The sequence below is a fragment of the Alexandromys fortis genome, unplaced genomic scaffold (assembly GCF_014885135.2).
Source record: "Alexandromys fortis isolate MF-2015 unplaced genomic scaffold, M_Fortis_MF-2015_v1.1 scaffold_9, whole genome shotgun sequence".
NCBI classification, from domain to species: domain Eukaryota; kingdom Metazoa; phylum Chordata; class Mammalia; order Rodentia; family Cricetidae; genus Alexandromys; species Alexandromys fortis.
The window spans coordinates 1,668,833-1,695,924 of NW_026067892.1; the positions used below are offsets into that span (position 1 = coordinate 1,668,833).

At 52.0% G+C, this 27,092-nt stretch overlaps 1 protein-coding gene across 4 annotated transcripts in view; it reads left to right on the forward strand.

The window, feature by feature from the left end:
* The first annotated feature begins 226 nt into the window (after positions 1-226).
* The window catches only part of Ppard (peroxisome proliferator activated receptor delta), a 70,960-nt gene continuing 44,094 nt past the window's right edge, over positions 227-27,092 (forward strand). For 2 of the 4 annotated variants that reach the window (XM_050137780.1, XM_050137774.1), the window contains exons 1-2: positions 227-355; positions 4,421-4,504. Coding sequence is in view for 1 of the 4 variants with exons in the window: in XM_050137766.1 (XP_049993723.1) it covers positions 271-355 (85 nt within the window). In the remaining 3 variants the exon portion in view is untranslated. The remainder of the gene's footprint in view (positions 356-4,420; positions 4,505-27,092) is intronic. The other 2 variants (XM_050137788.1, XM_050137766.1) reach the window with 2 other exon arrangements.

Genomic DNA, 27,092 nt, shown 5'->3' on the forward strand with positions numbered 1-27,092 from the left:
ACTCGTTTTACCAGCCCTACCTTCTCCCCAGCGCCTTCCTCAGATGCTGCTCCCACATCTGACTCCAGAGGGCGCTGCAGACGCGCCAGCAGTGCGGTGGGCGGAGTGATGACTCCAGCCGCGCGGCAATTGGTTGCTGCCCTGAGGGAAGAGGGCGAGGTGAGTGCCTGGCGGGGGCGGGAGCGAGTGGCGCGGTGACGTCAGCGAGACGGGGGCGGGGCTGGGGCTCGGAGCGTGTGACGCCGCAGGCCGCGGCGGAGCTGGGGATTAATGGGAAAAGTTTTGGCAGGAGCTGAGGGATTCTGCGGAGCTTGCGGGACGGCTGCGGCGGCGGCGCGGGAGGCGACCGGGACAGGTCCGTGCGGGTCGGGAGAGGTCAGCTTGGCCCGGGCCGAGGTGGACGATGGGGTCGGAGCTCCGGAGGCTGCGTTCCGCGGGGCTTGCGGCTCTTCTCTCTCGGCCTGTGCTCTAGAGGCGCCACCGCCGGGGTCCTCAGGACGGAGACCTCGGTGGCCGCTCCAAGCCGGCGTCTCTGCCTCCTCCCACCCACCCTAACCCACTCTGGGGCCCCGTGGCTTCATCTCCTCCCGATTCCCGGAGAACCCCATCTCCACCTCCCCTCTGACCTCTTGACGAGTACCTCTCTGGTGCCCCGCTACCCAGCCCTCTTTGGAGACCCTCCAGCCTCCCTTGAGAGCCTCCCATCCTTGCCCTGTCGGTCATTGCTCTCTCTCTCCCCATCTGCGTCCACTGTTTCTCCGGTTGTCTGATCCCTCCCCATCTTCCCTAGGATGTTGTGAGCCCGTCCGGTTTGTCCAAGCCTCTTTTATCTTGGCTACCGGCAGAGGCCCTGCTTTTGCCTGGCTCTGATTTCCTTGGTAGCAGTCCTGTCCTTTTCACCTCTTGTCACCCGACCGCTTTGCTTCTAGGTTCTTTGCCTCTACTTCGGTGAGAACCCAGAGGTACATGATAGGTTTCCGTTTTACATTCGGTTGAGCTGGGAGGACGGTAGAATGGGGTGTTGACCATTCTTGATCAGGTTTGTTCGGGCTTATTGATTGTTGCAGTGGGAGGGATGTCCAGTTGTTAGGCCCTTCTAATCTCAGCTTTACAATACTTCCCCTTTATGGGTCTGTTGACTTCCAGGAACCCTTGGGGAGAGCCGGCTCGGAGTTGGGTGTGCGCCAGTGGTAGCCGGAGGCCTCATATAACTCTTTTCCCCTTCCAGGAAATAGGATTCATTTGGGATATTATGGAACCCATTTAAACCATGACACTTCAAGCTATGTCTGCCCTCTCTCCTCCTTTCCACGCACTGCCCTATCCCAGAGAGCTAAGAGAAGTCTCCAGAAGTCATGCCTGAGGTTGCCTGTGGTCTTCAACTTGGGTTTTCTTCCCTGTACTGACTCTTGGAAGCCTTCTTGGTTTAAAAGTTACACTTATTTATTTGTGTGGGGTGGGGCATAAGTAGGTGTGTGTAGGTCAGAGGACAGTTACTGGAGTTGGGAGTTCCTTGTCTCATTCTATCATGTGGGCCCTGGAAATAGACTCAGGACAGCAAGGCTTGGTGGCAAGCACCTTTACCTGCTGCTGAGCCACTTCACCAGCCCCAGAATACGTTTTCCCCCCTCCTGGTTTGCGTTTTTAAATGGATTATGGGCCTGCTAGATAGCCCTGGGGCTGCTGGGCATCTGTACCATTTTGTCTTGATGTCTTGGGTAAAGGCCACACTGAATTTCTGTCCTCTGTCTTTCACTGATGGAATGTGCCTTACATATTGGTCACTGGACATGGTCTCTTAGTGCCTTTTCTTCTTCCTTTTCCTGGACAGCTCCATTTCCTGTGGCTGGGAGAGGCAGCCGATGTCGTTCCTTTTGCCGCCCAGGTGTGGTCTGGGGTATTGCCTTGGTATCTGCCTGGGCAGGCTGTGGGCTTGTGCCAGTGAGGTCTTGCGAGGAACTTGAGCTGCCTGCCTCCAGCACATGGATCGTGGTCTCCGATGTATCTGGGCTTGGGCCCCTTCATTTTGCCCTGGACCCCTGGAGACATCCTCAGGAAAGAATGTATACCCTGTTTTTACCCCACCTGATCTCGGCAGACTCTGGAAGTGTGACCCACTCTCATCTTAGAAGCGGGGACCCGTGGTTACACTGGCACCAAGTCTCTGGTCTCCCTCTGTTGAGGATTGTGCTCCCTGTCTTTGAGCCAGAATTGGTCACAGAACAGGCAACCTTCTGGAACCGCAGCAGGGAGCCAACCGAACCAGCTCGACCAGACCTTACAGTTTTGTAACCTTGGTGTACACTGACCCTTTTCCATGAAAGCAGTACAATTGTGCCTGGCTTGTGGTTGAGCCAGTCTCCTCTCCACTGGTACCCAAGCATCCTCTGTGCAGCAATGGATTCGGGGAAGTAGAGTGGGTTAGAAGAAATCTTTTCTTCCCATGAAAAACATCCTCCAAGGTTTTTTAAAACTATCTTTTACATTTATTTATATTTGTTTATTTTGTGTGAGTGTGTGGGACCAATTCTGGGAATCTGTTTTTCTCTGTTGTATGGGTCCCAGGTATTGAACTCAGGTCACCAGGCTGGGTGGCAAGTGCTTTACCTGCTGAGCCACCCCCCTCTTTTAAATTTGAGACAATATCCCTTTATAACCCAGGCTGGCCTTGAGCTCTCTTTGTAGCTCAGGTTAGCCTCCTACCTGGTAGCAGTCTTCTGCTTCTGTTTTGAGAGCTGGTATTACTGGGATACACTCCGCCCCGACCTCGGTCATTTTTGAGGGGTGCAGTTGAGTGCCTGGCTATGATTAGTCCAGTCTCTGGCTGCACAGAAACTCTGCCCGACACTCTCTTGGTGCATGTGTCTGTGCACCACTTATGTACTTGGTGCTATGGGTCCTCAGAGGTCAGAAGAGGGCGTTGGATCTTCTGGAACTGGAGTTATAGATGGTTGTTAACCACTCTGTGGGTGCTGGGAATTGAACCTGGGTCTTCTGAAAAAGTAACAAGTGCTCTTAACCTCTAAACCATCTCTCGAGGCCCCGACCTAGCACTCTTGAGAAGTCTGCCGCTGTCCTGTCTGAGGTCTCCCTGGGAGCCTTGGGCACAGCGCAGGGCCCGCCTGGCAGAGCCTTGTAAGCCCTAGCTGCGCTGGCTGGACAGCCTCCTGGGGGTGCGTCCATTCTGTGGCCTTCAAGGAAATAGTTGCTTTCCACTTGGTGATTTTCTTGCAGATTGTGGGTCAGTGCCTATTTTCAAGGTGCGGGTGGATTAGCCGTTGCCAGTGGCACCACCTGTCACCTCCATAGTTTATTGGACTGTCCCCCACTCTGGGAACTTTTCCTCTTGCCTTTTCTCTGCTGCGCTCTGGTATATGCCTAAACCACCCAGGAAAAGCAGCTCATAGCCCTCCTCCCACCCCGCCTATGGTCCCCTACTCTCTTCCCCAAAGGCCTGGTAGGATAGTCAGTGTGGAGACTAGCCTGGGAAGCTGGTAGGCCTCTATTTTGGACAGAACACAGCTGCCCAGCTGTTGTGCAAACTGTCCCAGGACTTCAGCCTGTCATGTCCTGGTACAATGAGACTTGTGTCTTCAGGAGGTGTTGGACCCGTGGTTTTCATCAGCTTCAGCTGAGTTCTGTCCTGAGGCCCACCTTCCCAGGGTACTGCTCTCTGCATGGTTGGGGGGTGTTTGTCTGCTGGGGGACCCGGCAATGCCAGGACTAGTTCACTGGTACTGTCCATATTGGGAGCCTTCTCACCTACCCAGCACTCTCACAGACTTGTCTGTCTTGCCAGACTCTGACTTGTTTTATGTCAGAAGCCCTGTGCCCAGTGCTCTTGTCTGTGCCATGCCGTCCCAGATTGCCCTGTGACTGTTCCTTGGAGACGGTTTCATATCGCTGAGCATGTGTGTGTGCCATGTTAGAGCGTGGGGTGTGTGTGTGGCTTGCTGTAGCGGCAGGATTCCAGGGTGTCCCTAGCTGGAGCCTGGCAGGGAAACGGGCCTTCAGCATCTGGTTTTAGGCGTGTGGGTCTTCTCCCACAGCCTTCAGAACTTGGGGTGTGACTCCGGTCTCTCTGCATGTTCCCCTAAGGAATCTGGTGTGACTCAGGGCCTCTCCTTTTATGAGCAAGTGGGGTGTTGGGCATCTCCTCCCTACCTTGCCAGCTCCTTCCGCCCCACCCAGGTAAGCTCAGCAGAGGTGGTGTCCACTTGCTTGGAAGTGCAAACTCCATCCAGAATTGGGAAATATTTGCTGACTCAAGCTGAGCTCGACAGTCTCTTCGGGTGTGTGTGTGTGAAGTCACATGGGACCACTGGTTTTTGAGTCCCACTGTTGTGTTAAAACTTCCTAGTACTTTTTTTGGACCCTGGCACCACTGAGGTATGGACCTTGGTTCCTTTCTGTCTTGCAGTGCTGCGCAGCGGTGTGGGCATGCACGTGACACTCACTCAGTGGCTCCTGCTCACCGACAGATGAAGACGAACCCACGGTAAAGGTAAAGCCCTCTTCACTGACTAGGGCGTCTGGCTGATGGCCTCAGGCTCCACCGCAGGCCGAGTCCCCTCTCATAGCTTCTGCACCATCACTGAACTCCAGTGAGCGCTCATTAGGGTCTGTGCGGCGTATGGAGGTCTTTAGGAGTGTGGGGAATCTCGCCGTTGTACCCACTGAAAAATAAACTCCACAAGAACAGGGATTTACTCTAGCTCTTCTTGTGTCTGAAGGACCACCTGCTATAGAGGGTGGTCAGTGTTTGCTGAGTGACTAAATGAACACTCTTGCTTCTCTGCCACGTGGGTACGCCACAGGTCCCCAAGATGCCCCTCATCATTTTCTTCCGTTTATGCCATAGATGAGTTGCTGTTTGGTTGTTTTGGAGACAGAGCCTGGATTTGTAACCAGGCTGGTGTAGAACTCCAGGTCTCCTTGCTTCTCCTTCCTAAGTGCTGGAAGTGGAGGTGCACACCCTCACATTTGCTGGGGCTGGGGTGGAGGGGCACAATAAGGAAGCTTTATCCCTGCCCCCACATCTGTGGGGCAGAAACAGGGCTCTTCCTTCTCCGCTGGGTGTCTGAGCCCTCAGCAGATCCCCACAATGCTCTGGGCTTCTCGTGCTGTTTCTCTGTTCTCAGGATGCCTGGCAGGTTCCAGAAACTCTCAGAAGGGCACACCAGGGAGTTTGATGGTCATTGTCTTGACTGTTTGGCAGGCTGAGTTATGGCGGGTCCCTGCTGGGGGCTGGGGAAACCTGGCCCTGTTTTAATCTCTGATGTACAGCGGGACCAGGAGCTGTTTGTGGGCTCCGCTTCCCTTTCTCTGTCTTCTACACCTGGAGGATTTTCCTGTTGCCAAGGCGGGTGACCATGTCTGTCTGTCATAGGGATCAGGTTGTTTGTGGATCCTTCTGGAAGGTCTGGGGCAAGAGCCCCTGCAGTTCTCAGACCCACATCCAGCCCCTTCGCTCTGAAGGGCATGTGAGGGAGGAGGAAGAACTGGGCAGAGGCTTCTGAAGGTCCCATATGGGATAAGGAGGAAGTCCTCCAGGCTGAGAGAGCTGCTGAGCTACACTGGTTTCTGTCACGTGTGTAGCAAAAATGTCTGTGGTTCAGCTTCAGCCTTCATCTCCTCCCATGGAGGCTAAGTTTGAGCTGCATCTCATTTTCCGTGCAAATCTTAAGGGTCTGCGGCCGTTGCCTCTTAAGTCTTCTTGCCGCTTCCTTGGCCCAGGTGCTCTGAAGGGGAAGGTGATTTAGACACAGTCCTCAGTTGCCACCCCTCTTAAGGCGCGAGGAGCCTGGCTGAGGGGAGAAGACATGCCTAGGCTAAGTTTTCAGATTTTAGGGAACTGGCAGGTACCCAGAGTGTGACTGTCAGAGGGTTTATCTTTAGACGGCATGCCAAGGGCCAGACAGGCAGCTGGGCTTTGAAGTCACCATACAAAGTAGTAAAGTAGTAGTTTTCAAACTTCTGTCCTCAGCATCCTCCCACACACCTCTTTCTTGACCCTATGTAGACCTGACTGGCCCCAAACTCACAGTGATCTTCCTGCCTCTGCTTCTAGGGCGCTGGAATTAAAGGTGTGAAACCCAACATCCAGCCATCTTTAAGGTTTTTTGTTTTTGTTTTTTTACTTGTTTGTTTTTAGAGACAGGGCTTCTCTTTGTAGCTTTGTAGCCTGTCCTGCCACTTGCTCTAGAGACGAGGCTGGCCTCGAACTCACAGAGATCCGCCTGCTTCTGCCTCCTGAGTGCTGGGATTAAAGGCCTGCGCCACCATCGCCCAACTTAATTTTTTAAAATTACGTTTGTTTGTTTATTGACTGTCTGTGTGCTTGTGTGCACATGCGCACCGTGTATGTGGAAGTCAGGACAACAGCTGCTCCTAGCATGACGGCTGAGCTCTGAGCACAGGTAGCCCAGATTGAGAGTACTGAAGAGATGCTTGGTCTTCTTAGAAGACACGGCGTCATCTTCTCTGATCTTTTGGTTACAGGACCAATTCAGACCAAAGGGAGAATGACACCAAGATGTGTCCTGGAGAGACGTGGAGAGGGAGAGGCGTTCTTGAGCACAGCCACTGCTGTGGGGAGGTCACTTCCAGAAGGAAAGTACTTTCTCACTGTTTCCACTCTGGAGCAGCCCTGTTAGGAATTCCCTGCTAGGTTCATTGAGGATGTTGAGTCACAGGGAAGGTGTTTGCGTCTAGTTTGGGCAGTTCTGGAGAAGGAGCACTAATACTGCACAAGGTGACTAGAGAGAAGGGATGGAGGTGGGGGATGGGAGGACAGTACAGGGGTCTTGGGGAGGGGAGTGCTTCCCCGCTTTGATCTTGTCCCTGTGGGTGCAGCGACTGCACTGGCTTTGATCTACACCAGTCATATAAGTGCCCAGAGCGCGAGAGGGGATCTCCAGCCTCACTCAGGGTTATTGATGCATGGGAGAAATAATTAAAGAGTCTATACATGTTAAAAGGCAGCAAATTTAAGTTTTATTGTCAAGGCTAAGACACATATAAAGCTAAGCATTTTACTAAAGAACTGAAAAGCCAGGCAGACAGAATAATTGTTAGCAATTGTTAATTGTTTCAAGTGTACTTAAGTTTCGGACCCTTAAAGGCAGGGATAGGGGCTGGAGATAGTTCAGTGGTTAAGAACATTTGTTCTTCCTGGGTTCGAACCCAGGACCCACATGGTATCTCAAAACTGTTTGTAACTGTCCATAACTCCAGTTCCAGAGGATCCGGTGTCTAACCTTTTAGTGTTCCAGACATGGAAGTGCTACACAGACATAAGCAAAACATAACACTCATAGTCCTGAAATAATGAATCTTAAAAAATATTCTTAAAAAGCAGAAAGAGCAGCCAAGTGTTGCTAAAGTTTCCTTGAGAGACTGGGACACTCCCACCGTGGTCCCAGTGACAGACCATTGTGTGAGTCCATCAGCTTCAGTCTAGGAAGCAGTGAGTTTATTAGGCTTTACCTGCTGAGCATGGGTGACCTTAAAGCAACCACAATAGGTCTACACCCAGTGTGGATGATGGCTGCTCCGTGGCTGTCCCCTCTCCCGGTCCTTCACCATCTGCATCCTCTCACTGTTCCCAGAGATCTTGAGATGGGGCACTTAGGGCAGACTTGCATACACATGGCTGGGAGGGGTGCCCGGGTACTCAGGTGAGGGTCCTGTGACCCTCCCCCCGAGAGTCTGCAAACCCAGCCATGATGATCCTTGGCAAGCTGGCCCTGGCAAACTCCTGAAGATGACAGCAGTGTGGTCTTGAAGACAGTCCTGTATAGCACAGGTCTGTGACCCAAGTACATGGGGGGGGGGTGGAGGCAGGAGGATCATTTCAGGAAATTTGAGGCTGACCTGGGCTTTGTGGGACCAAGCCTCAAAAAAACAAAAGGAAAAAGAGTGAGAAGAGACGAGAGTGAGGCCATGTTGGGGAGTGACAGCAAGGGTCAAAGGTTAGGAAGCAGCCTGAAGCAGGGGCTGGGCTCTCCTGGGTCTCCCCCCCGCCCCCCCCCCAGTCAGCAGCTTGTCCTTTGAAGAGGCATGTGTGGATTTGGTGCAGGCTGACGGAGAGCCACCCTTAGCTGCCCTGTTAACCATGGTTTTCAGTTTAGTGTCCCCAGCCTTTCCAGCTTCTCGGAGAGGATTGGGAGGAACCACAAACCCCCGAGTGTCCCCTTCTGTGACTGGGCTCTGAGTGTTGAGGCATCTCCTCTCCCCGTTCAGGAGTGACCTTTGGAACTGTCTTCACTACTTGTCACATGGCCTTGGGGACAGGGCAGCACACAACAGTGCCCCTTTCTTGCTTCCTTATCCCATCTTGCGTACCTTGCGTCAGCCCAGCCAGCCATCCTCAACAGCTCTCCTGGCATTGTTACTGAGTTCTTCACAGCTCATCTGGATGCAACTCTGGAAGCTGCTGTCCTTGGAGGGCACAGCAGCAGGGAGCTCCTGGCTGTGGGTGTCCCGTATGAGACTCTTATGGCTTTCCTGTATGATCCTTGGCACAGCCTCGGCACTTCCCGTGTCCAGGAGTCCGTGACCTTTGAGGCTCAGAGAACTTGGCCTCCTCTCAGCAGCTGCGCAGGCCAGCCCACTTCCCAGCTGGCAGCGTAGCTGACTAGGCCTCTCTCACCTCACAAACACTGCGCTGGAATTTTCTGGAACTCAGAATGCCACTCATCTCCATTTCCAAATAAGTGAGGTTTGCTTTTCCTCAGTTTCCCTAAATGCCTAAAGCATTTTTGGGCTTGTGATTAATTTTTCCCCTCTGCCTCTGCTTCAATACTCTTGAGTACAGGCTCGCTCCTCAGCCTTCTGGGTGTATTGGGGGAGTTTGTGGCCCTCTCTCCTGGGTGGCGGGGGCAAGCAATACATGGCTTTTGTCTACCGGAGGTCCGTGGCACTGACCCTCCCCAGCTGTGGAAACCCAAGAAGGTCTCCAGACATCGCCAAGTATACCTTTAGGGCTACAGTCAGCCTGACCAGTGTCTCTGACCAACTGGGCACACTGGTAAGGAGAGCAGACAGTCCTTGTGTGGGAAGCCGACCCTTGTCACCTCAGCAGGTGCTGGGCGGCTTTGGGAAGCTGAGAAGTGGTTTACAAAGAGTCGCGTGCCCCAGGGACAGCCACGCAGCAGAGGGTCAGCGCCTAAGGCACAGCCATCACCCTGGCCACACGTCTCTGACTGTGCTTTTCCAAACTGTTTAGTGTCTGCAGAAGCCACATTCCTGGGACAGCTGGTGACATTTGCTGTACCCATTGCCCTGCACTGACTGACTCTGGTGCCTTTATGGCCAAGGATCTGGGCACTCTGGTCATCGTGGCTCATCTAAGCCCTCTGCTCAGGCAATGGTGCTGCTGAGAGAAAGCACCCATTACCCTGGTCCACAGGGGTTGACTGGCCCAGGACAGTCTGACAGCTCACTATCTGGTAAAAGCCCTGAGGACAATGGGGAGAGCACCTTGATGTCAGCGCACATTCTGCAGTGAATCCTCAGGAACTCCTGGGGAACTTGGAGAAAAACCCCTCACTTCCAGAGAAGCCCCCCAAAGCCTAAATGTTAAGGCTCACACAGCTCCCTCTCCCCCCACCCACATAAACAGTGAGCAGGAAGAAACCATCTACGACCAGACTCCCAGTCTGGACAGGACCTGTGTTCCTTCAGTGTCCTTGGTTGCTTCTGTCTCTGTGAACTGCATAATGTTCCCCAAGACATCAAGGCTTTGAACCCCTGAACCTGTCGCTGCTGTGTGGCGACCTCGTGGAGTGTGCAGGTGTGACAAGCTAGGACTCTTTCCTTTGTTTTGGTTTTTGGTCTTTTGAGACAGGGTTTCTCTGTGTAGCCCTAGCTGTCCTATAATTCACTCTGTAGTCCGGGCTGGCCTCAAACTCACAGAGATCCGCCTGCCTCTGCCTTCCGAGTGCTGGGATAAAGGCTTAAGCTAGGGCTCTTGAGCTGGAGCGATTATTCTGCAATTCCTGACGGGTTCTCTGTCCACTGGAACCGGAGCGATTAGGTGCAGAACAGGCGTGTGACCTCTGTGCCAGACGCTATACTTCTGGCTTTGAAGGCAGAAGATGAGGCCAGAAAATGTGGGGAATGCAGTTGTGTCTGGGAAAGACAGCGGAAAGGGCTCTCCGAGGACCTTCTGGGAAGTGTGGCGCTGCCAGCCCTCTGATTCTGGTCCAAGGAAACTGGTTTTGGCCTCCTGACCCCCAGGTCTCCAGAGATGAGTATTATTCTCCCTCAGCCTGCCTCCTTCCTTCTTTGTAGAACATCCGCTGCTTTGTACCCAAGAGTGTCACCTGGTAGACACACCTGGCCGTAGCCTTCACTTCCCAGGTCAGCGCTGGTGTGGGGCGTGCACCTGGAGTGGGGTCTCAGCTCAAAGCAGGCAGGCCTGGGTTTCTGGGGTCTTCACCTCCCTCAGCTAGAGGCCTATGAGGAGACTAAGCCCAAGGAAGGCCCTCTTTTTCCACTCTTCCCCAGGTGCCTACCTAAGATACTGTCTCAGCCCCTGGTCCTTCCCTCCTGGCTGAACAGCTGTTTTCCCTGAGCCTGGTAGCCAGGGTGTGTGTGTGGCTGTCACCTGGGTCCCCTTGAACAACTGTGCGCTCCCTCTCCCCATCCACACTTTCATGCTGGGTTTTCCTCGCTGTCTCCAGAAGTGGAACCTCCCACCTACCCCTGTAGTAGTCTCCTTCCTGCCTCTGGTCCTTGGGTGTCTAAGACTCAGACCCCACAGGTCAAAGGTGCTCAAGCTGAAAAGCCACCCTCCCCCAGGATGGTGACCCCACCTCTATTTCCCTGGCCATTTTTATAGTAACCTCCACTGTCAACTGGGGGCCAGAGTACAAATTGCCTACATGTATTAAATCTTCCTGCCTGTCCCTGACTTAATATTTTCTGGTAATGACCCCAGATTGATTCTTATCAGAAAACAGAACCTTCAGTAGCAGGGTGGCTAACATGGCTCACTTGGCAAGGCCCTGGGTTAGTCTCCTCTGGGTGGGAGTACTGGGGAAGGAGGGATAGGGTGGGCTTTATGAGCGAAACCATCAATAATCAATAAATTGATCAATAAGTGTGTTTTTTTTTTTTTTTGAGTCAGAGTTTCTCTGTGTAGCCCTGGCTGTCCTGGAACTCACTCTGTAGATCAGGCTGGCCTTGAACTCAGAGATCCACCTGCATTCCATCTGGAGACAGTTCTCTGTCATCTGATCCTACAGGCAAGGAGGAGGGTTGTCAACCTGACCCCACCACTGTGAGGGCCACTCAGTTCATTTTCTCTAATTGAAAAAAAAAATTAGTTTTGATTAAGTGATTGATTGTGTGTGTAGAGATCAGAGGATATCCTGTGGGAGTTCTTTCCTCCCACCATGTGGGACTGGGGGCTCAAACTCAGGCTGTCAAGGGTGGTGGCCATCTTCTCAGCCAGCCACCATTTCTTCACTCCTGTATGTGCCCTCCCCCAGGGAGAGGTGCGGGTAGACCAAGCAGGGTGCGGGTAGACAAGCGGTGCCTTCCCTGAGCTGGTTCCCCTGGGAGCATGGCTTGTGCTTGCCTTCTGTCCACCTTCTCCTCCCACCACGACCCCGATCTGTAACGCAGCCAGCTCTCAGCCCTGGACGGGGTTCACTGGTCACTCTTAGTGATCTCCCCAGAAACAAGCGCCTTGATGGAACCCCAGTGCCTCCCCCAGAGCTGTTCAGCAAGCCCTGGTCAGGTCAGAGATGGCTAAGTGTCACCCAGTGTGACCTTTCCATAGAGTGGTCCTCCCTGAGAATATTCAAGGGGAGCAGTGTAACCAGCCTTTTTCTGTCCTGCCAGCCAGCTCCCAAATAATGACATGGGGACTTTTAAATTTTTATTTATTTGTATTTTATGTATGAGTGCTGTTTATGAACACCTGCATGTCAAATCCTATTATAGATGGTTGTGAGCCACCATGTGGATGGCTGGGAATTGAACTCAGGACCTCTGGAAGAACAGTCAGTGCTCTTAACCGCTGAGCCATCTCTCCAGCCCCGACACGGAGACTTTATTAATTATGAAAGCTGAGCCATAACTTAGGCATGTTTCTAACTAGCTCTTATAAGTTAACCCTTTTACTTTAATCTATGTTCTAGCTCGTGGTGTTACCGCTCTTCCATCTTGTTCTTCCTGTCTCTGCTGGCTTCTCTGCTTCTCTTCCTCCCAGAGTCCTCTGTGCTGGAAGTCCTACCTATAACCTCCTGCCTCACTATGGCCATTTAGCTCTTTATTAAACCGATCAGAAGGCGCCTTGGCAAAGACATCTTCACAATGTACAAAAAGATTATCCCACAACAGCGCATTCCTTCCCAGAAGGACATCCAGGCCAAGGGCTCCCTTGCCTTGACTGTGAACTCAGTGGGGAAGACAGACTGGCTTTGGCAAGGCTCCCCCCCCCCCCGCCCCCGCCTCTGCCTCTCCACCTCAGCACCTTCCTCCCTTTTGGGTCTGAGTGACGCTTCTTTCTCCCACCTCTGGCTGGTACCCGCCACGGTGTATGACGGTGGACTTGGCTGTTAGATGGTGACTTCAGGAGTCCCCTTGTTGTCAGTCCCAGGAGCTGTTGGTGACGGCTGTAGCTGGGTGGTGAGCCGAGCACCCAGTGCCGCTTACGCGCCTCAGCTGTTTGATTGCATTCTACCTGGGAGTGAGAGTGTGCATGCATGTGACTGTGAATGCATGAGTCACTCACAGATGGTAACATGCTGGCTGTCAGCGATTCTCAGAGCCATTGAATGTTTCTTAGGAGGCACAGACAGCGAATCTGATTGGTCCAGTTGGAAATCACCTGTTTGACTCACTAGCCTGGCGCTGGTTTCAGAGAACAGTAGTCCCCTTGTTGGTCAGTGAGCGGCCGCGGCCTTTTGGCAGGCCTCCTGCAGGGTCTCTTTCCAGGTCAGCAGGCAGAGGAGGCCCAGTGAACAATGATCAGGGGCTCCCTGGACCCACTCCAACAACCCCAGAGAAACACAAATAACTGTCCAGCTAAAATCAGCTAAACTGTGGGCGAGCCTTGTGGGGGATGGGGGCCGGACTCCAGGTGGTAAGGGTAAGCAAAGATGGCTGAGATGTTTCCATATGGGGAGAGGAGAAGGAGGGGCATTGCCTTCATCAGGGTCTCCCTTGAGCCTGTCATCACCCTGCAGACATGTTACACACGCACGCACACATACACGCGCGCGCACACACATACCCGCCCATCCCCAGCCCTGTTGATAGTCTCATTTTACAGATGAGGTCTGAGATGAGGGAGGCAGAACTGGAGTTTGAGCTTTCAGTGTCTCTGTTCTGAAGTCAGTGACTGCCTGTCCTGACAGTGTCCCCTCAGCCAGGTCCTAGGGTCTGTGGCTGCTGTGTTACATCCTCAGGCTTGTGAGCAGAGGCCGGAAGCAGTTGTGACCGTGGGACCCTCCCTAGAGCTGCAGCGCGACTGACTTCCCAGCAGCCACAGTGTAGCGTTCTCTTCTTCCTTGTCCCCTCATGCCCACCCCGGCTTACTGTGTGAGGTCAGAGACAGTTTGTGGGGATCAGTTCTCTGCTTCCACCTTGTGAAATCCGGGGGTCTAACTGGGATGTCAGGAATACTTGAGAGTGTCCTCACTCCGTTTGTTTTAGGGACTTCCCTGTCTCTTCTAAAACTTTCCACGTTTTTATTTGTTTACTGGGGCAGGAGCCTCATGCCACATCACCCTTGTGGATGTCAGAGGACAGATTCAGGGGTTGGTCCTCTCCTCCTCTGTGGGTCCTGGGAATAATAGGCGTGGTGGCAGCTCCTGTACCTACACAAACATCTCACCAGTCCACCTGACTGTTTTGATTGTTTTGAAATCAGGTTTCTCTGTAGCCTTGAATGTAAAACACAACAGCGAGCTGGGAACCGGGCTGGAGACATGTGCACACAGACAGACAAGGACACGGACCATCCCTGATACAAGAACGCCAAGTTTATTGTGCTCCTGGGAAGCTTACATAGGGATCCTTAACTGATAGCCACGCCCCAGCTCTCGGGATCTTTCAGCTGCAGGCCTCATCAGAACCCACTCCCCTGCCATCAGGGTCTCGTGCTCAGAGCACCTGCAGGCTGCTCAGAACACAGGAAAACAAGTTGTTTACAAGAAATTCAGGGTCTGGGGTCCATAGTCCCCACACTTGAACTCGGAGCTCAGCCTGTCTCTGCCTCCCGAGTAGTGGGGTTAAAGGCAGGCGCCACCTCCACCTGGCCCATGAGCTTATTTTAGAGACCGTTTTCTGCTTCTGTTTCCATTTCTGGTCCAGAGTGAGATACAGTCTTGGCAGTGGCTCTGGCTGGTCTCTGAGAACTGTGCCCACTGGCCTGCCAACTGCAGACATTAGAGGATCAGATGCCACTTGTCGCTGGGTCTGTGGCGACTTGGGAGACTGTTGCTTTTAGGGTATGAGGCCCAGTACGTCTTTACATTTTATTTTAAAAATATTTTACGCCTGGGGCTAGAGAGATGGCTCAGAGGTTAAGAGCATTGCCTGCTCTTCCAAAGGTCCTGAGTTCAATTCCCAGCAACCACATGGTGGCTCACAACCATCTGTAATGGGGTCTGGTGCCCTCTTCTGGCCTGCAGGCATACATACAGACAGAATATTGTATACATAATAAATAAATAAATATTAAAAAATATTTTGCGCCTTTAATCCCAGCACTCAAGAGGCAGAGGCAGGTGGATCTCTGAGTTCAAGGCCCGCCCGGTCTACAGAGAAACCCTGTCTCAAACTGAAAAAAAATTTATTATATAAATTATACTCACTTATTGTAGTTGGTTAAAAACACTGGATTGGGCTGGATGTGTGGCGCACACCTTCAGTCCCAGCACTTAGGAGGCAGAGGCAGGTAGGTCTCTAATTCAAGGCCAGCCTGGTCTACAGAATGAGTTCCAGGACAGCCAGGGCTACACATGGAAACCCGTCTCAAAGCAAACAATAACAACAATAAAAAGAGAGAGAGAAAGAAAAAGAAGGAGAAACACTGGGAAGAAAATCCTCCATTTCCAGTCACACAGGTCGCTGTGGTCGGCTCCATTCTTCTCAGCTTGAGTGAGCTTTTATATTTCATCAGCGGATGACAGGTCTGTGCAAGGATGGGTTCACTGTGGCGTTGTCGTACATTGTATATATGCGTCCTGAGCACATCCACTCCCGTTACCGTTCTCGTCATCGGCTCTCGCTGGCCTCCTTCAGCAGCTCCTCGTTCTGTCAGATTCCAGCCGTTAGCATTCAGTTTGGGCTGGCTAGCTTTTGGGTGGCTTCATTGTGATCTGCCTCCCCTGCATTGACTTTGCCTGAGGAGAGAGGAACAAAAGTCTGTCTACTCTAGATGAGACACCAGTGACAGGCCAAAGTGTGGATTCCTTCCAAGTTCAGCCCAGTGAACCAGTGAGTGACCCCCAGGAACTGTACCGCTGAGAAGAGGCCCCATCTCAGCACAGAGGGGACCTCTATGGCCGCCCTGGTAGAGTGTTGCTTCAGGGGGTGCAGCCGGAAGGTGGGCAGCCATGTTGTTATTCTTGGAGGCCAACCTCCTTCAGAACTCCCTCTGTGGGGAGGCAGTTGGCCCAGGAAGGCCCTGAGTTCCTGAGATGAGCTGTCAGGCTGTACCTCGCTGTTGCTGCCCAAGGGTGGAGGCTGTCCCCCCCCCTTTATTTTTGATTTTATTTATTTATTTTTGGTTTTTTGCGACAGGGTTTTATTCTATAACCCTGGCTGTCCTGGAACTAGCTTTGTAAACCAGGCTGGCTTCAAACCTAGAGAGATCTGCCTGCTTCTATATCTCGAGTGCTGGGATTAAAGACGTGCACTACCACCACCCAGCTTTTTTATTTTATTTGAGATCAAGCCTCACTTTGTAGCTGTATCTGTCCCGGAACTCACTATGTAGAGCAGGCTGGCCCAGACACCTCCCAGTCTAGAAAAGCCAACTTCATCTGATCTGAAGGTTTCCTCTCATTGCTTTGAGGGATGACTCGCTGGAGCTCAGAAAGGAACATGAGATGGGAAGGTTGGTACCGAGACTGGGACGCAGGGGAGGAAGAGCAATGGAACAGGGCCTGGTCCCTGGCTTGCTCTGAGGCAGGGACACTGGGCAGCAGATTGAGGCAGTGATGCTGCAGAGACTTCTTGCTGACGTAAGTAGGCTGAGCAGGAAGAGGCCTGAAGACCAGGGACCTCAGAGACAGGGAGATCTCCTGACATGGCCTCACCTCTGTCATGGTCCTCTGACATGGTTCCCTCTTCATCCCCGTTGACTTTCTCCACCTGGCAGTGCCCAGGCCAGCAGCTGACACCTGTGTGGTAGCAGCTGCCTTGCTCTTCCTTGGCACCTTCCTGGGTAGTGGGCGGGCACCTGAGTATAGTCAGGTGTGCAGATGGTCAGCTCTTTAGATTCCATCTCATGAAAAACTCCAAGCCAGGGAGAAAGCTGGGGCTAACATTTGCAGGAGAGCAGCTATGCCTGCCGGATGCATGTGGTCTCCAGCAAGCAGGACAGTGAAGGAAAACCGTATGTCAGGTTTTCTGTGTGCCATGGTGGCCTGTGTTTAGATTAGCTGTGTGTTCCTGCGGGCTTGTATACATGCCCCTGTTCTTCCCCTCCAAGCCCGCACCAGTCCTCTCCCTTCCTCCACTCCAGAGCTATAATTAAGTTCCCATGTGAAACCGTAGCCCTCAGCTGACACACATGGTTGTAACCGCGGCCCTGGTCATTGGGCAGCTCGTCTGGGGTGACTTTGGGGGCTGGCATCTTGGCTTCCAGATGGTCTCTGGCAGGTCTGAGTAGGTGTTGTTCTGCCAGGAAAAGGTGGATCTGGTTTTGCCCAAGACTGGGCCAGAGGGAAGAAGGAGGAGGACAGATGGGCAGCTGGAAGAGCAAGGGCACACAGACGGAGGTGACAGGCATGCTTGCTGGGCTTGGGGGCACCCCACTACAGGCACACTGTGAACTGCTTTATAGTATAGTCTTATACTCATTTTGATTTGGGGTCCCAGGTAGCCCAGGCTGGCCTACAACTGACTGTAACCGACGAGGACCTTGAACTCCTGATTCTACCCACTCTGCCCTCTCTGTCTCCCCAGTGCCTCCACACCCAGCCTATTTGGTTTATATTTTTTAGCATTTGGAATTAAGAATTTTAGTGTTTAGAATAACATAAAACCCTGCCATCTAATTGCACAATGTCTGTCTCACTTGCCAAACAAACCCACACATCTGAGTTAGCCCCAGACTCCCTCCCTCCACACCCTGGCAGCCGCTGGTCCTACCCCCCCCATAGGTCTTTATTCTGTATATTCATGTGAGAACTGTACAGCATGTGACCGCTTAGGGCTGGCTCCTTTGGAAACACTATTTCTTGTGAGTGTGAGCACATGCATGTAAGATGGAGGGCAGCTGTGCAGGGCTCGGCTCCATCCTTTCAGCTTGTTGAGGCAGGGTCTCTATTCCTCTCACTGAACTGTGTGCTCCAGGCTAGCCGGCCCAAAGCTCATTCTCCTGTGTCTGCCTCTCATCTCGCTGGGGATCTGGGATCACAGGACCCCACTGGTGGCACCTGACTTTTTGTGTAGGTTCCAAGATGGAGCTCAGGTCCTTGGCTTACAGTTGCTCTTAGCCACTGAGCTGTTGTACCCCCCCCCCCCCGTGTGATGTATTCAGTTTACCCATGCCATCCTGTTCTGTGCTGGTGTCCCCCCACCCCTCCATCACTCCCCACCCCACCCATTGCTCCCCACCCCCACCCATCGCTCCTCAGCCCTCTTGGATTTGAAAACAAGTTCTCTTGTAGCCCAGGATTGTTTCAAAATCCTTAGGAGGCTAAGCATGACCTTGAACTTAAGATCTCCTTGCCTCTGGCTCCAGTACTGGGATTCCAGGTGTGCTGTACCAAGCTTTGTTTTATGTGGTGCTGGGAGCAAACCCCAGGCTCTGCGCTTGCTGAGCAAGCAAGCAGGTGCTCTACTGTCCAAGCCACATGTCCGCCCTGACTTCAGTCCTCTCTTATGGTCAAGTAACATTCCCGTGTGTGTGTAAGTGACATTCCCACGTGTGTAAGTAACATTCCCGCGTGTGTGTAAGTGACATTCTCACATTTGTGTAACATTCCCACGTGTATGTAACATTTCCGTGTGTGTGTAACATTCCCGCGTGTAAGTAACATTCCCACGTGTGTAAGTAACATTCCTGCGTGTGTAAGTAACATTCCCGCGTGTGTGTAACATTCCCCCGTGTGTGTAACATCTCCGTGTGTGTGTAACATTCCCACATGTGTGTAAGTAACATTCCCACGTGTGTATAACATCTCCGTGTGTGTGTAACACTCCCTCGTGTATGTAAGTCACATTTGTTATCTAGTCCCAATATTAGGATTTTTTTGTGACGGACATTTGAGATGTCTTCCCCTCCTCATCCCTCTGGCCATTTCCTTCTCCTCTACTGCAGTGTGCCTTCCTGTGTGGGCTTGTGCGGATATGTACACTGTACAATTTGCCATCCTAATCATTTTAAAACTATACTCTGAGTTTCTGCCATCATCACCGCCTTCCACCTCTAGAACGCTTCTATAATTCCAGAAATGAAATCCTATACATAAAATATTAACTCCCATCGCCCTTCCCCCAACTCCATCTGCTCCAGAATCTGCCATTCTACCCCCTGTAAACATCTCACAGCACTGCACATGAATGGAATTAGGAGATATTTCCCTTCTCCTTCCTTCCTGCCTTTATTATTATTTTTAACTATTTGGGTGTGGGTGTGGGTATGAATCTCTAGGTATGAGGACCTGAGTGCGGTGCCTTGGAGACCAGAGGAGTCAGATCCCACAGGAGGTTGTGTGCCACCTCATGTGTGTGCTGGGAATCGAACTGGGGTCTTCAGAAAGAGCAGTCATTGCTACCAACGACTGACCCGCCCTCCAGTCTCATCTGTTCAGCCCTGTTTTGGAGCCGGGTCTTGCTGTGTATCCAGGTTGGCCGTGAGCTTTTACGCCTGCCTCTGCCTCCCAGAAATCACAAGTGTGCATCACACCCAGGCATTGTTTTCTGAGTGCTTGCTTCACTTAGCAGAGTATCTTCAAGGTTCATCTGTGTGGTGTGTAGCATGTCTGAACTTGCTGTAGAATTAGTTATGTTTATGTTACATGTATGAATGTTTGGCCTACATGTGTGCATGTGTGCCACATGTGTCCCTGGTGCCCATGGATGCAGCAGAAGGCACTAGATCCCCCAGAACTGGAATTATGAGGTTTGGGAGCCACCCTGTGGGTTCTGGAAACTGAACTTGGGTCCTGCAAGAGCAACAAGCACACTTAACTGCACGCTTAACTGCTGAGCCGTCTCTCCAGCCCCGAGCTTTCCTTTTAAAAGTTTTACTTCTTATTTGTTTTTGGGACAGGGTCTCATTGTGCAACCCTTCCTGGCCAGAATCACTGTTGAGACCAAGGTGGACTCACACATAGCCACCTGCCTCTGCCTTCCTAGTGCTGGGGCTGAAGTGCATAGCCCTGCCTAACCATGCCCCGACGTTAGTGTTTTGGGGGTGGCTGGCTGCCACTGTGCTCCTGGCCTGCTGTCGTGAGCTGCCTTGTGAGTGCTGGGAACCAAACCCAGGTCCCCTGGAAGAACAGCCATGCTGTTCCTCGCTGAAATCCCTCCAACCTTGATTTCTGCTTCTTAGAATTTTAAATCATATTCGTCTGTGTTTGTGCACATGCAGATACACTGCTGCACCACGTGTGGAGGTCAAAGGGCAACTTGTGGGAGTCAGTGCTCTCCTTCCATGTAGGTGACCCAGGGATCAAATTCATACTTAGTTTATCACACTTGGTGGCAGGCATCTCTACCCACTGAGTCACCTTAGCCACCCCTCTTTTGGGGGGTGTGGGGGAGACAAAATCTCACGTATTCCAGGCTGGCCTCAAACTCGGTGTGTAGTTGATGGCAGTGAATTTGTGTTTTTCTGCATCGGCTGTCTGAGCCCTTTGATCATAGACCTGTACCGCCATGTCCGTCTGTAGTGCTGGGATCCAGCCCAGGGCTCTGTGCCTGCCAGGCTAAGCACTCCAGCTGAGCCGCATCCCAGCCTGCTCACCACTCTCTCCTCTGCGAGAGCTCTTAACTGCTGGGCCATCTCTCTAATCCCCACCAGCCGTGTCTGGAGACTGGCACCATGACCAGGTTTCGGTGTGAATGGCATGGGCCAGAGCTGCTTAGTGCTGCCGGTGGAGCCATTGTTGGGAACCAGTATGAGGTCACCAGGGCCAGAGATCGCTGGCTTTGTGCTGGGCTATCAGAGTGGAGAGTCACAGCAGAGGACCCTGCTGTGGAGACCCTTGGGGCTAGGCTGGCTATCAGTTTCTGGCCTATAGTGACTGACTTCAGCTCTGCTTCCTCTCTTTGGAACAACCACACGGAGGTTCCGATTGGCAGTCTGTAGTCCAGAAACAGCCACAGCTGTGGGTGCTCGCGGCCATGAGGGTGTGAGAGTGCCGAGGTCTGCCTGGCTTTGAAGGCCATGTCTTAGGTTCTGGTCCATCACTTGATGCTGGAGGGAGCTGGGGGAGGCCGACTGTAGAGGGACCTACCACAGAGATGACACTAGCAGCCAGCAGAGGCCTGCGGGACACTGGCATGGAGGGGAGGCCGGTGGGCCACCGGTGTGGCGGGACTGTGAGTCATTGGAACGGGCGCTTGTTTGTGACAGGGAGTGTAACTAGTTTCTGTGCTTTGGATAGCAGAAGCTTCCACAGCCAAAATCAGCCTGTCGAGTCCCACAGATGCCCATCAGAGTGAGCGTGTCCCACATGACAGGGGAAAGTCAAGGCTTGGTACAGACCTGACTTGCTCAAGAAGCCTGGGCCTCTGCTACCTGTTACAGCTCAGTGGCCAAATACTGTCCGTGCCATTTATGGTTTTTGGGTTTTTGGTTTTTTTTTTGTAATTTTTTAATTTTTTTATTTGGATGCATTGGTGTTTTGCCTGAATGTATGTCCATATGAGGGTGTTAGGTACCCTGAAACTGGAGTTACAGTTGTGAGCTGTCCTGTGGGTGCTGGAATTGAACCCGGGTCCTCTGGAAGAACAGCCAGTGCTCTTAACTTCTTAACTGCCAAGCCAGCTCTCCGGAGCCTGTGCCTTGAATCCTGTCTCCCGACACTAGGGTTTGCCACGCTGGAGTGTGATGACCGAAGTGGTCTCTGCGTGATCTTTACTCCTGTCTGGTGGCCACCCTGACAGCCGGATGCCACGTGGGCGGCTTCGGCTCAGCAGCCGACACCAGGCTAGTCCCTGTTCACGGACGGGAAGAGTGGCAAAGGACGCCTTGTCTTCAGTCCCCCACTAGCAATGGAGAGCCTGGGGACTCTGTCCAGCCCTGCACCACGCTGCACCCCTTCCTTGTTCTCGGGGAGCTGCAGAGTGTGTTGCCAGTTTTCCCTCTCATCACCCTCTCAAGTGGGAACCGTGCCAGTCCCATTTGCGTGTCAGCAGTCAAGATCCTTCCAGAATGGGCTGTGCCCTCAGGATCTGCCAGCTGCCCCCCAGGCATAGGACACCATGGAATTTCCCTGTGGAGATCCCCTTCTGCCCTGCTGGCCGGGTGGGCCCCTCACCACTGTCCTGCATCGCAGGCATGTGTGCAGGTTGGCCAGTCTTCATCTGTGCCAGACGGTGCCTGGACGAGTGTTTCCCACACAGGCATGGCTGACTTGCTTTGCAGGGAGTTTCAGAAAAGCTAACTCCCTGAGATTTCTTTCCTCAGCCCTCAGAGTTAGAACTTCGTGGCTGCTGCCCAGTAGTCTGTGTTTGCAAAGCCCCTCATCGATTTGTGGGTACACTGGCTTGTGGTTAGTGATTCCTCCCACAGCCCGGGCATCTAGAAAAGAGGCCTGGTTCCCTCAGGAAGTGACCTAATTCCCTTGGAGGGAAGACACTAAGGAACATAGAGGAAAGTGTGAAATTATCAAGAACCTTCTCAGAAATCATCATGGTTTATTAATTTCGCAGCTATTCTTTGTGTTGTCTCACTGATATCTCTCTCTGCCCCCATTTGAACACACCAATCACCTTTTATCTTTTTGTCCTTCTTTTGAGAGAAAATACTGCTATGTAGCCCCAGCTAGCCTCTAACTCTCTGTAGCTCAGGCTAGCCTCCCCAGTGCTGGCTCTACTGCCATGGGCTCTCACCCAATCTATATACAGGCGGACCCCCCCACCCCCTCCGCCTTTTGAAGAACATAGTGAAACTTCCTTGTCATGATGTTTTTTTGGGTTGTTTTTTGTAATAGTCTTGTTATGTGGCCTTGAACTTGAGACCCTTCTGCTTCAGTATTGGGATTTCAGGTGTGTTCGCCCACACCCTGCTTGGCTTTATGAGATGTAATCCACAAAGATCACAGTGTACAGTGTGTGGTTTAATGGCTTTGTATTTACACAGCTGGCCACAACTTTGAGAACACTTTCATTGCTCCAAACAGAAGTTTCTGTCTGCGCCTGACTGGGTCTTTTCCGCCCCAGCCTCAGGCAACTGCCAAGCCGCTTCTGTCCCTGGGATTTGCCTCTTCTGGACACTTCCTGTGAGTGGATCACTAGGATGTGATCTTCGTAAACATCTGCTTGTTTTGCTAGACATCAGTGTGGTACTGGTTTTGAAAACTTCATAAAATGGTTATGTGAGTGTAGCTGTTAAAAATGTGTTTTTTAAATTATGTGTGATGTGTGAGTGCAGTGCCCTCAGAAGCCAGAAGAGGGTGTTGGATCCCACGGAACTGGAGTTACAGATGCTTGAGCCACTGGATGGATGAAGGTGCTAGGTGCTGGGAACCAAATTCGGGTCCTCTGTAAGAGCAGTACATGCTCTTAACCACTGAGCCAGCTCTCCAGCCCAAGAATATTTTAGGTTTTATTGTTTTGTTTATTATACATTGCTGGGTGTGGTGGTGATGCTATAATCCTAGCACTGGAAGGCAGAGGCAGGAGAATTGAAAGTTGAAGGTCAGCCTGGGCTACATAAAACCCCCACCACCACCAAAATAATTGTTAAAATGTGTATGTGCGCACGTGTGTGTGCATGCACACATGCACACACCCTCAGAAGTCAGAAGAGGGCTCTGGACGCCCTGGGGCTGGAGTTTCAGTTGTTTGTGAGCCACCTGATATGGGTGCTGAGTACTGAACTGGGGTCCTTGGAAGGCATCTCAACAGCCCCAAGTATGGGTTCTGACCACAGAGTAGTGCCTGGTCTTTCCTGAGCGGTCCTGCTAATACATGCTCAAGCTGTTTCTTGCCTTATGCTTTTGCAGGGTCTCTTTATCTGCAGCTTCACCTCCATGCCACAAAAGAACTGAATGGACTGTCCCAGGAATAGAAGTTACTTTATTGCAGTATCGTGCTAACGAGCCCAGTTCATTAATTACCATTGTTAATCAGTCTCTGTGCCGGATGTCTTATGATGGGTTTAATCATGACGTCTAAGTTCATGGCAGTCTAATTTGTTCTTATTCACCTCCTCCCCACTTCTCCATCCTTCCCACTGCTGCTCCTCGTCCTCCCCAGAGTCCTCCTTTCTGCTCTCATGTCTCCCCCTCCTCCCCTTTAGGTCACTTTCTTCCTGATCACAGCCTGGCTTATACTTTCATTGCAGGCACATACACAGACACAGACGGATGGACAGACACACACACAACTAAAATCTGGGCTCTGCACTATAGAGAAAACTTGAGGTTTTTGTCTTTTTGTTTATTTACTTCTGCTTTTTTGAGACAGAACTGCTCTTAGGCTGGGCCCCCTCAAGCCCCCTCCGGCAGAGGATGACGCTGAACTCCTGCTCCTCCTGCTCCCACCTCCCCTGGCTCCTAGCGCCTGTCTCAGTGATTGTTTCACTTCGCATAACGATTTCCAGTTTTGTCTGCGTGTCTGCAAATGTCACATTTTCACCATTTTTCTTTATGACTGCACAAAATCCATGAAAACACACAACACTTCATGCATTTGCCCGCTGTCCCGTGCAGGAGCCGTCCTCATCTTCGTGTTGTTTGGACTTCAGTGTCTGTGAAGCCCAGGACGGCACCCTGCACCTAATCTGTAAATTAAACTGTATCATGGTTTTATGTATTGGGGAAAATTCTACGCTCTGTCTGGGAAGTCCCACCATGAGCTCATGGAAAGCCACCAGAGAGCTTGCTGGGGATGTGGGACAGGGCTCCAGGGTCTCCGCAGACCCATCTGAGCATGCTCACATGTGTCGTATGTCTTGAACAGTGTGTGGGGTGTGCACTGGAGAACTGAAGTGGCGGCCAAGGCTGCCCTAGGGTCCCTCATCGCTAAGCGCTAAGATGAGGCTGTACTGCACTGCTCACGTCTGGCAGGCGGGCCGTCTGTGGGGAGGAGGCCGCCGTGCGTCCCATGTTCCCTGGAAAAGGAGCTCCCTAGAGTAGCACTCACCCCTCTTGCAGGCCTAGCTTCATCATCTGTCCCCCCAACTTAGCACGTCGCCGTTGTCACACCCCCCCCCCCCCGTTACTGGCCTAGCTCCTTATCATTGTCCTCCCCTTGCTGCCTTATTCTTGGCAGGTGTGCGGTTTAGACTTTTGTGGGGTTCTTGTGTGTCTCAGGCTGGCCTCATACTTGCTGTGTAGCTGAGGGTGACTCTCTAATACTTGTGCCTCCTCCTCCTGCATCTTGGGAAGACAAATGTGCGCCAGTGTGCCTGGGTAGGTGGGGGAGGGGGAGGAAATAGGGACAGAAGGTGGGGGAGAGAGATTTTGATAGTAGTGTGGTTTTTGTTTATTTGTTTTGGGCTTGGGTTTTGTTTTGAGATAGCGACTCACTGTGTAACCCTGTCTGTCCTGGAACTCACTCTGTAGACCAGGCTGGCCTCGAACTCACAGAAATCATCCTGCCTCTGCCTCCCGAGTGCTGGCATTAAAGGTGTGCACCACCATGCCTGGCGGACATTGTTTTATTTATTATTCGTGTCTGTGTGTGTACTCACAAGTGCATGTCCTAGCACATGTGTGGGACAGAGGACAGCTGACAGCAATTAGTTTCTCCTTCCACCGTGTGGGTCTTGGGGCTCAAACTCAGGTTTATTAGCTTGGCAGCAAGCCTCTTTACCCAAGCAACCATCCCGCCAGCTGTAGTAAGGAGGCTGCTTGTTCGTTTCCCAGCCCAGGCTTCCAGAATAACCACACAGAAACTGTATTAATTAAGTCACTGCTTGGCCTGTTAGCTTTAACTTCTTATCAGATAGCTTTTACATCATAATTTAACCCATTTCCATTTTATTATATTTTACCATGAGGCTTGTGGCCTACGGGCAAGGTTCCAGCATGTCTGTCCCCCCCCCCCCAGGCAGCTCCATGGATGCTTCTTTCTCCCAGCATTCAGTCTAGTTTTCTCTGCCTACCTCTGTTCTGCCCTGCTATAGGCTGAAGCCAACGTTCTTTATTCATTAATGGTAATCACAGCATACAGAGGGGAATCCCACATCAGCCAGCCTTACTTTGGTAACTTTTACCAAATTCTAGCATATTACACTAACTTATGTCCCCGAAGCATTAGAGCTCCTAGCTCGACAGCCCTTTGAGTTTGGATGGATTCCTCAGAAGTCCTGTGGTCTTCTGGATAATGACACCTTCCAACCTGCTATTACAGCTACTTCATTTAGAAATTGATGCTCGTGTCCCGTGGACCACATAAGTCTGTCTGGCCCATGTGATGAGGGAGTAGCATTGGGTAGACGATGTGTACGTAAGGGACATTGGCTCCGGATGTGGCTGTCGAAACCTTCTGAAGTCATCCGGAGAGATGTCACTCTCAAGATGTAAATAGCAGTGAGGAACACTTCACTTCCAGGAAGTCTGATGCAATCTGTAGGGCTGCCTGTCAGGGAGGTGGGCCTCCCACACGGCAGCGCATGCTGCCAGAGTCACCCAGCAGTAGGCCCTGCTACTCTCTATACACTTCCTGTCTGGGAAGCTGTCAAGAGCCTCTCCAAACACGCTCACAACATGGGGTCTCTCACGTGTTTGGGGTATGCACTGGGGGACTAAGGAGTCCCGGACTGCTCTTGGGACCTGCTCTTGGAGGGTCAGCTGAGGCCCTAGGGCCTACCACCTCCTCCCTGGACAGCCCCACTAGCTCCAGCCCTCTGAAGATGCTGCCCCTGGAACTTCCCCCAGGTTTTCTTTTCTTTCTTTCTTCTTCTTTATTATTTATTTGTTTATTTATTTTTATGTGTATGGATGTTCTGCCAGCCTGTACGCCTTTGCACCATGTTCATGCAGTGCCCACAGAGGAGGGCTCAGGTCTCTAAGACTGGAATTGCAAATGGTTGTGAGGCCTCATGTGGGTACTGGGAATTGAACTCAGGTCCTTCGGAAGAGCAGTCAGTGCTCTTAACCACTGAGCCCTATTTTGTTTAGAGATAATGTCTCTATATAGCCCTGATTTTCCTGGAACTCACTTTGCAGGCTAATCTGGCCTTGAACTCAGAGTTCTCTCGCCTCTGCCTCCCTCGTGCTGGGATTAAAGACTTGCAAACCCCCCCCCACACACACACACATGTGCGTGTGCTACCCTAGTTTTTCTTGGCATCTCAGTCTCTGTTGTGTTTGCCATCCCACAGAAGAGCCCTGTTATCTCAGCAGCTGCCCAGAGCCTGGAACCTGGTGACTCTGTAAACTTGCCCTCCTGGAGGGTAAAGGGCTCTGCTCTTCTGGGCCTCGGTTTCCCTTCCTTACTGCCTATGCCTGGTTCCTCTTTCCCTGCTCCCTGACTGTGATTGTCCTTCTGCCCTCCCTCTGCAGCGCTCACCTCTCTCTTCCTGTTTACCACTGTCCTGTGCCTGGGACCTTGCCTGGGACCTCCCCTTCTCTCCACCCCAGCCGTCTTTCCTGAACATCAAGCCCCTGTATCCACCGCCTGCCCTGTTCTTCCTGCTCTGCTTTGCTAAGACCACAGGCATTTCTTTTCTTTTCTTTTTTTTCTTTTTCTTTCTTTTTTTTTTTTTTTTTTTTTTT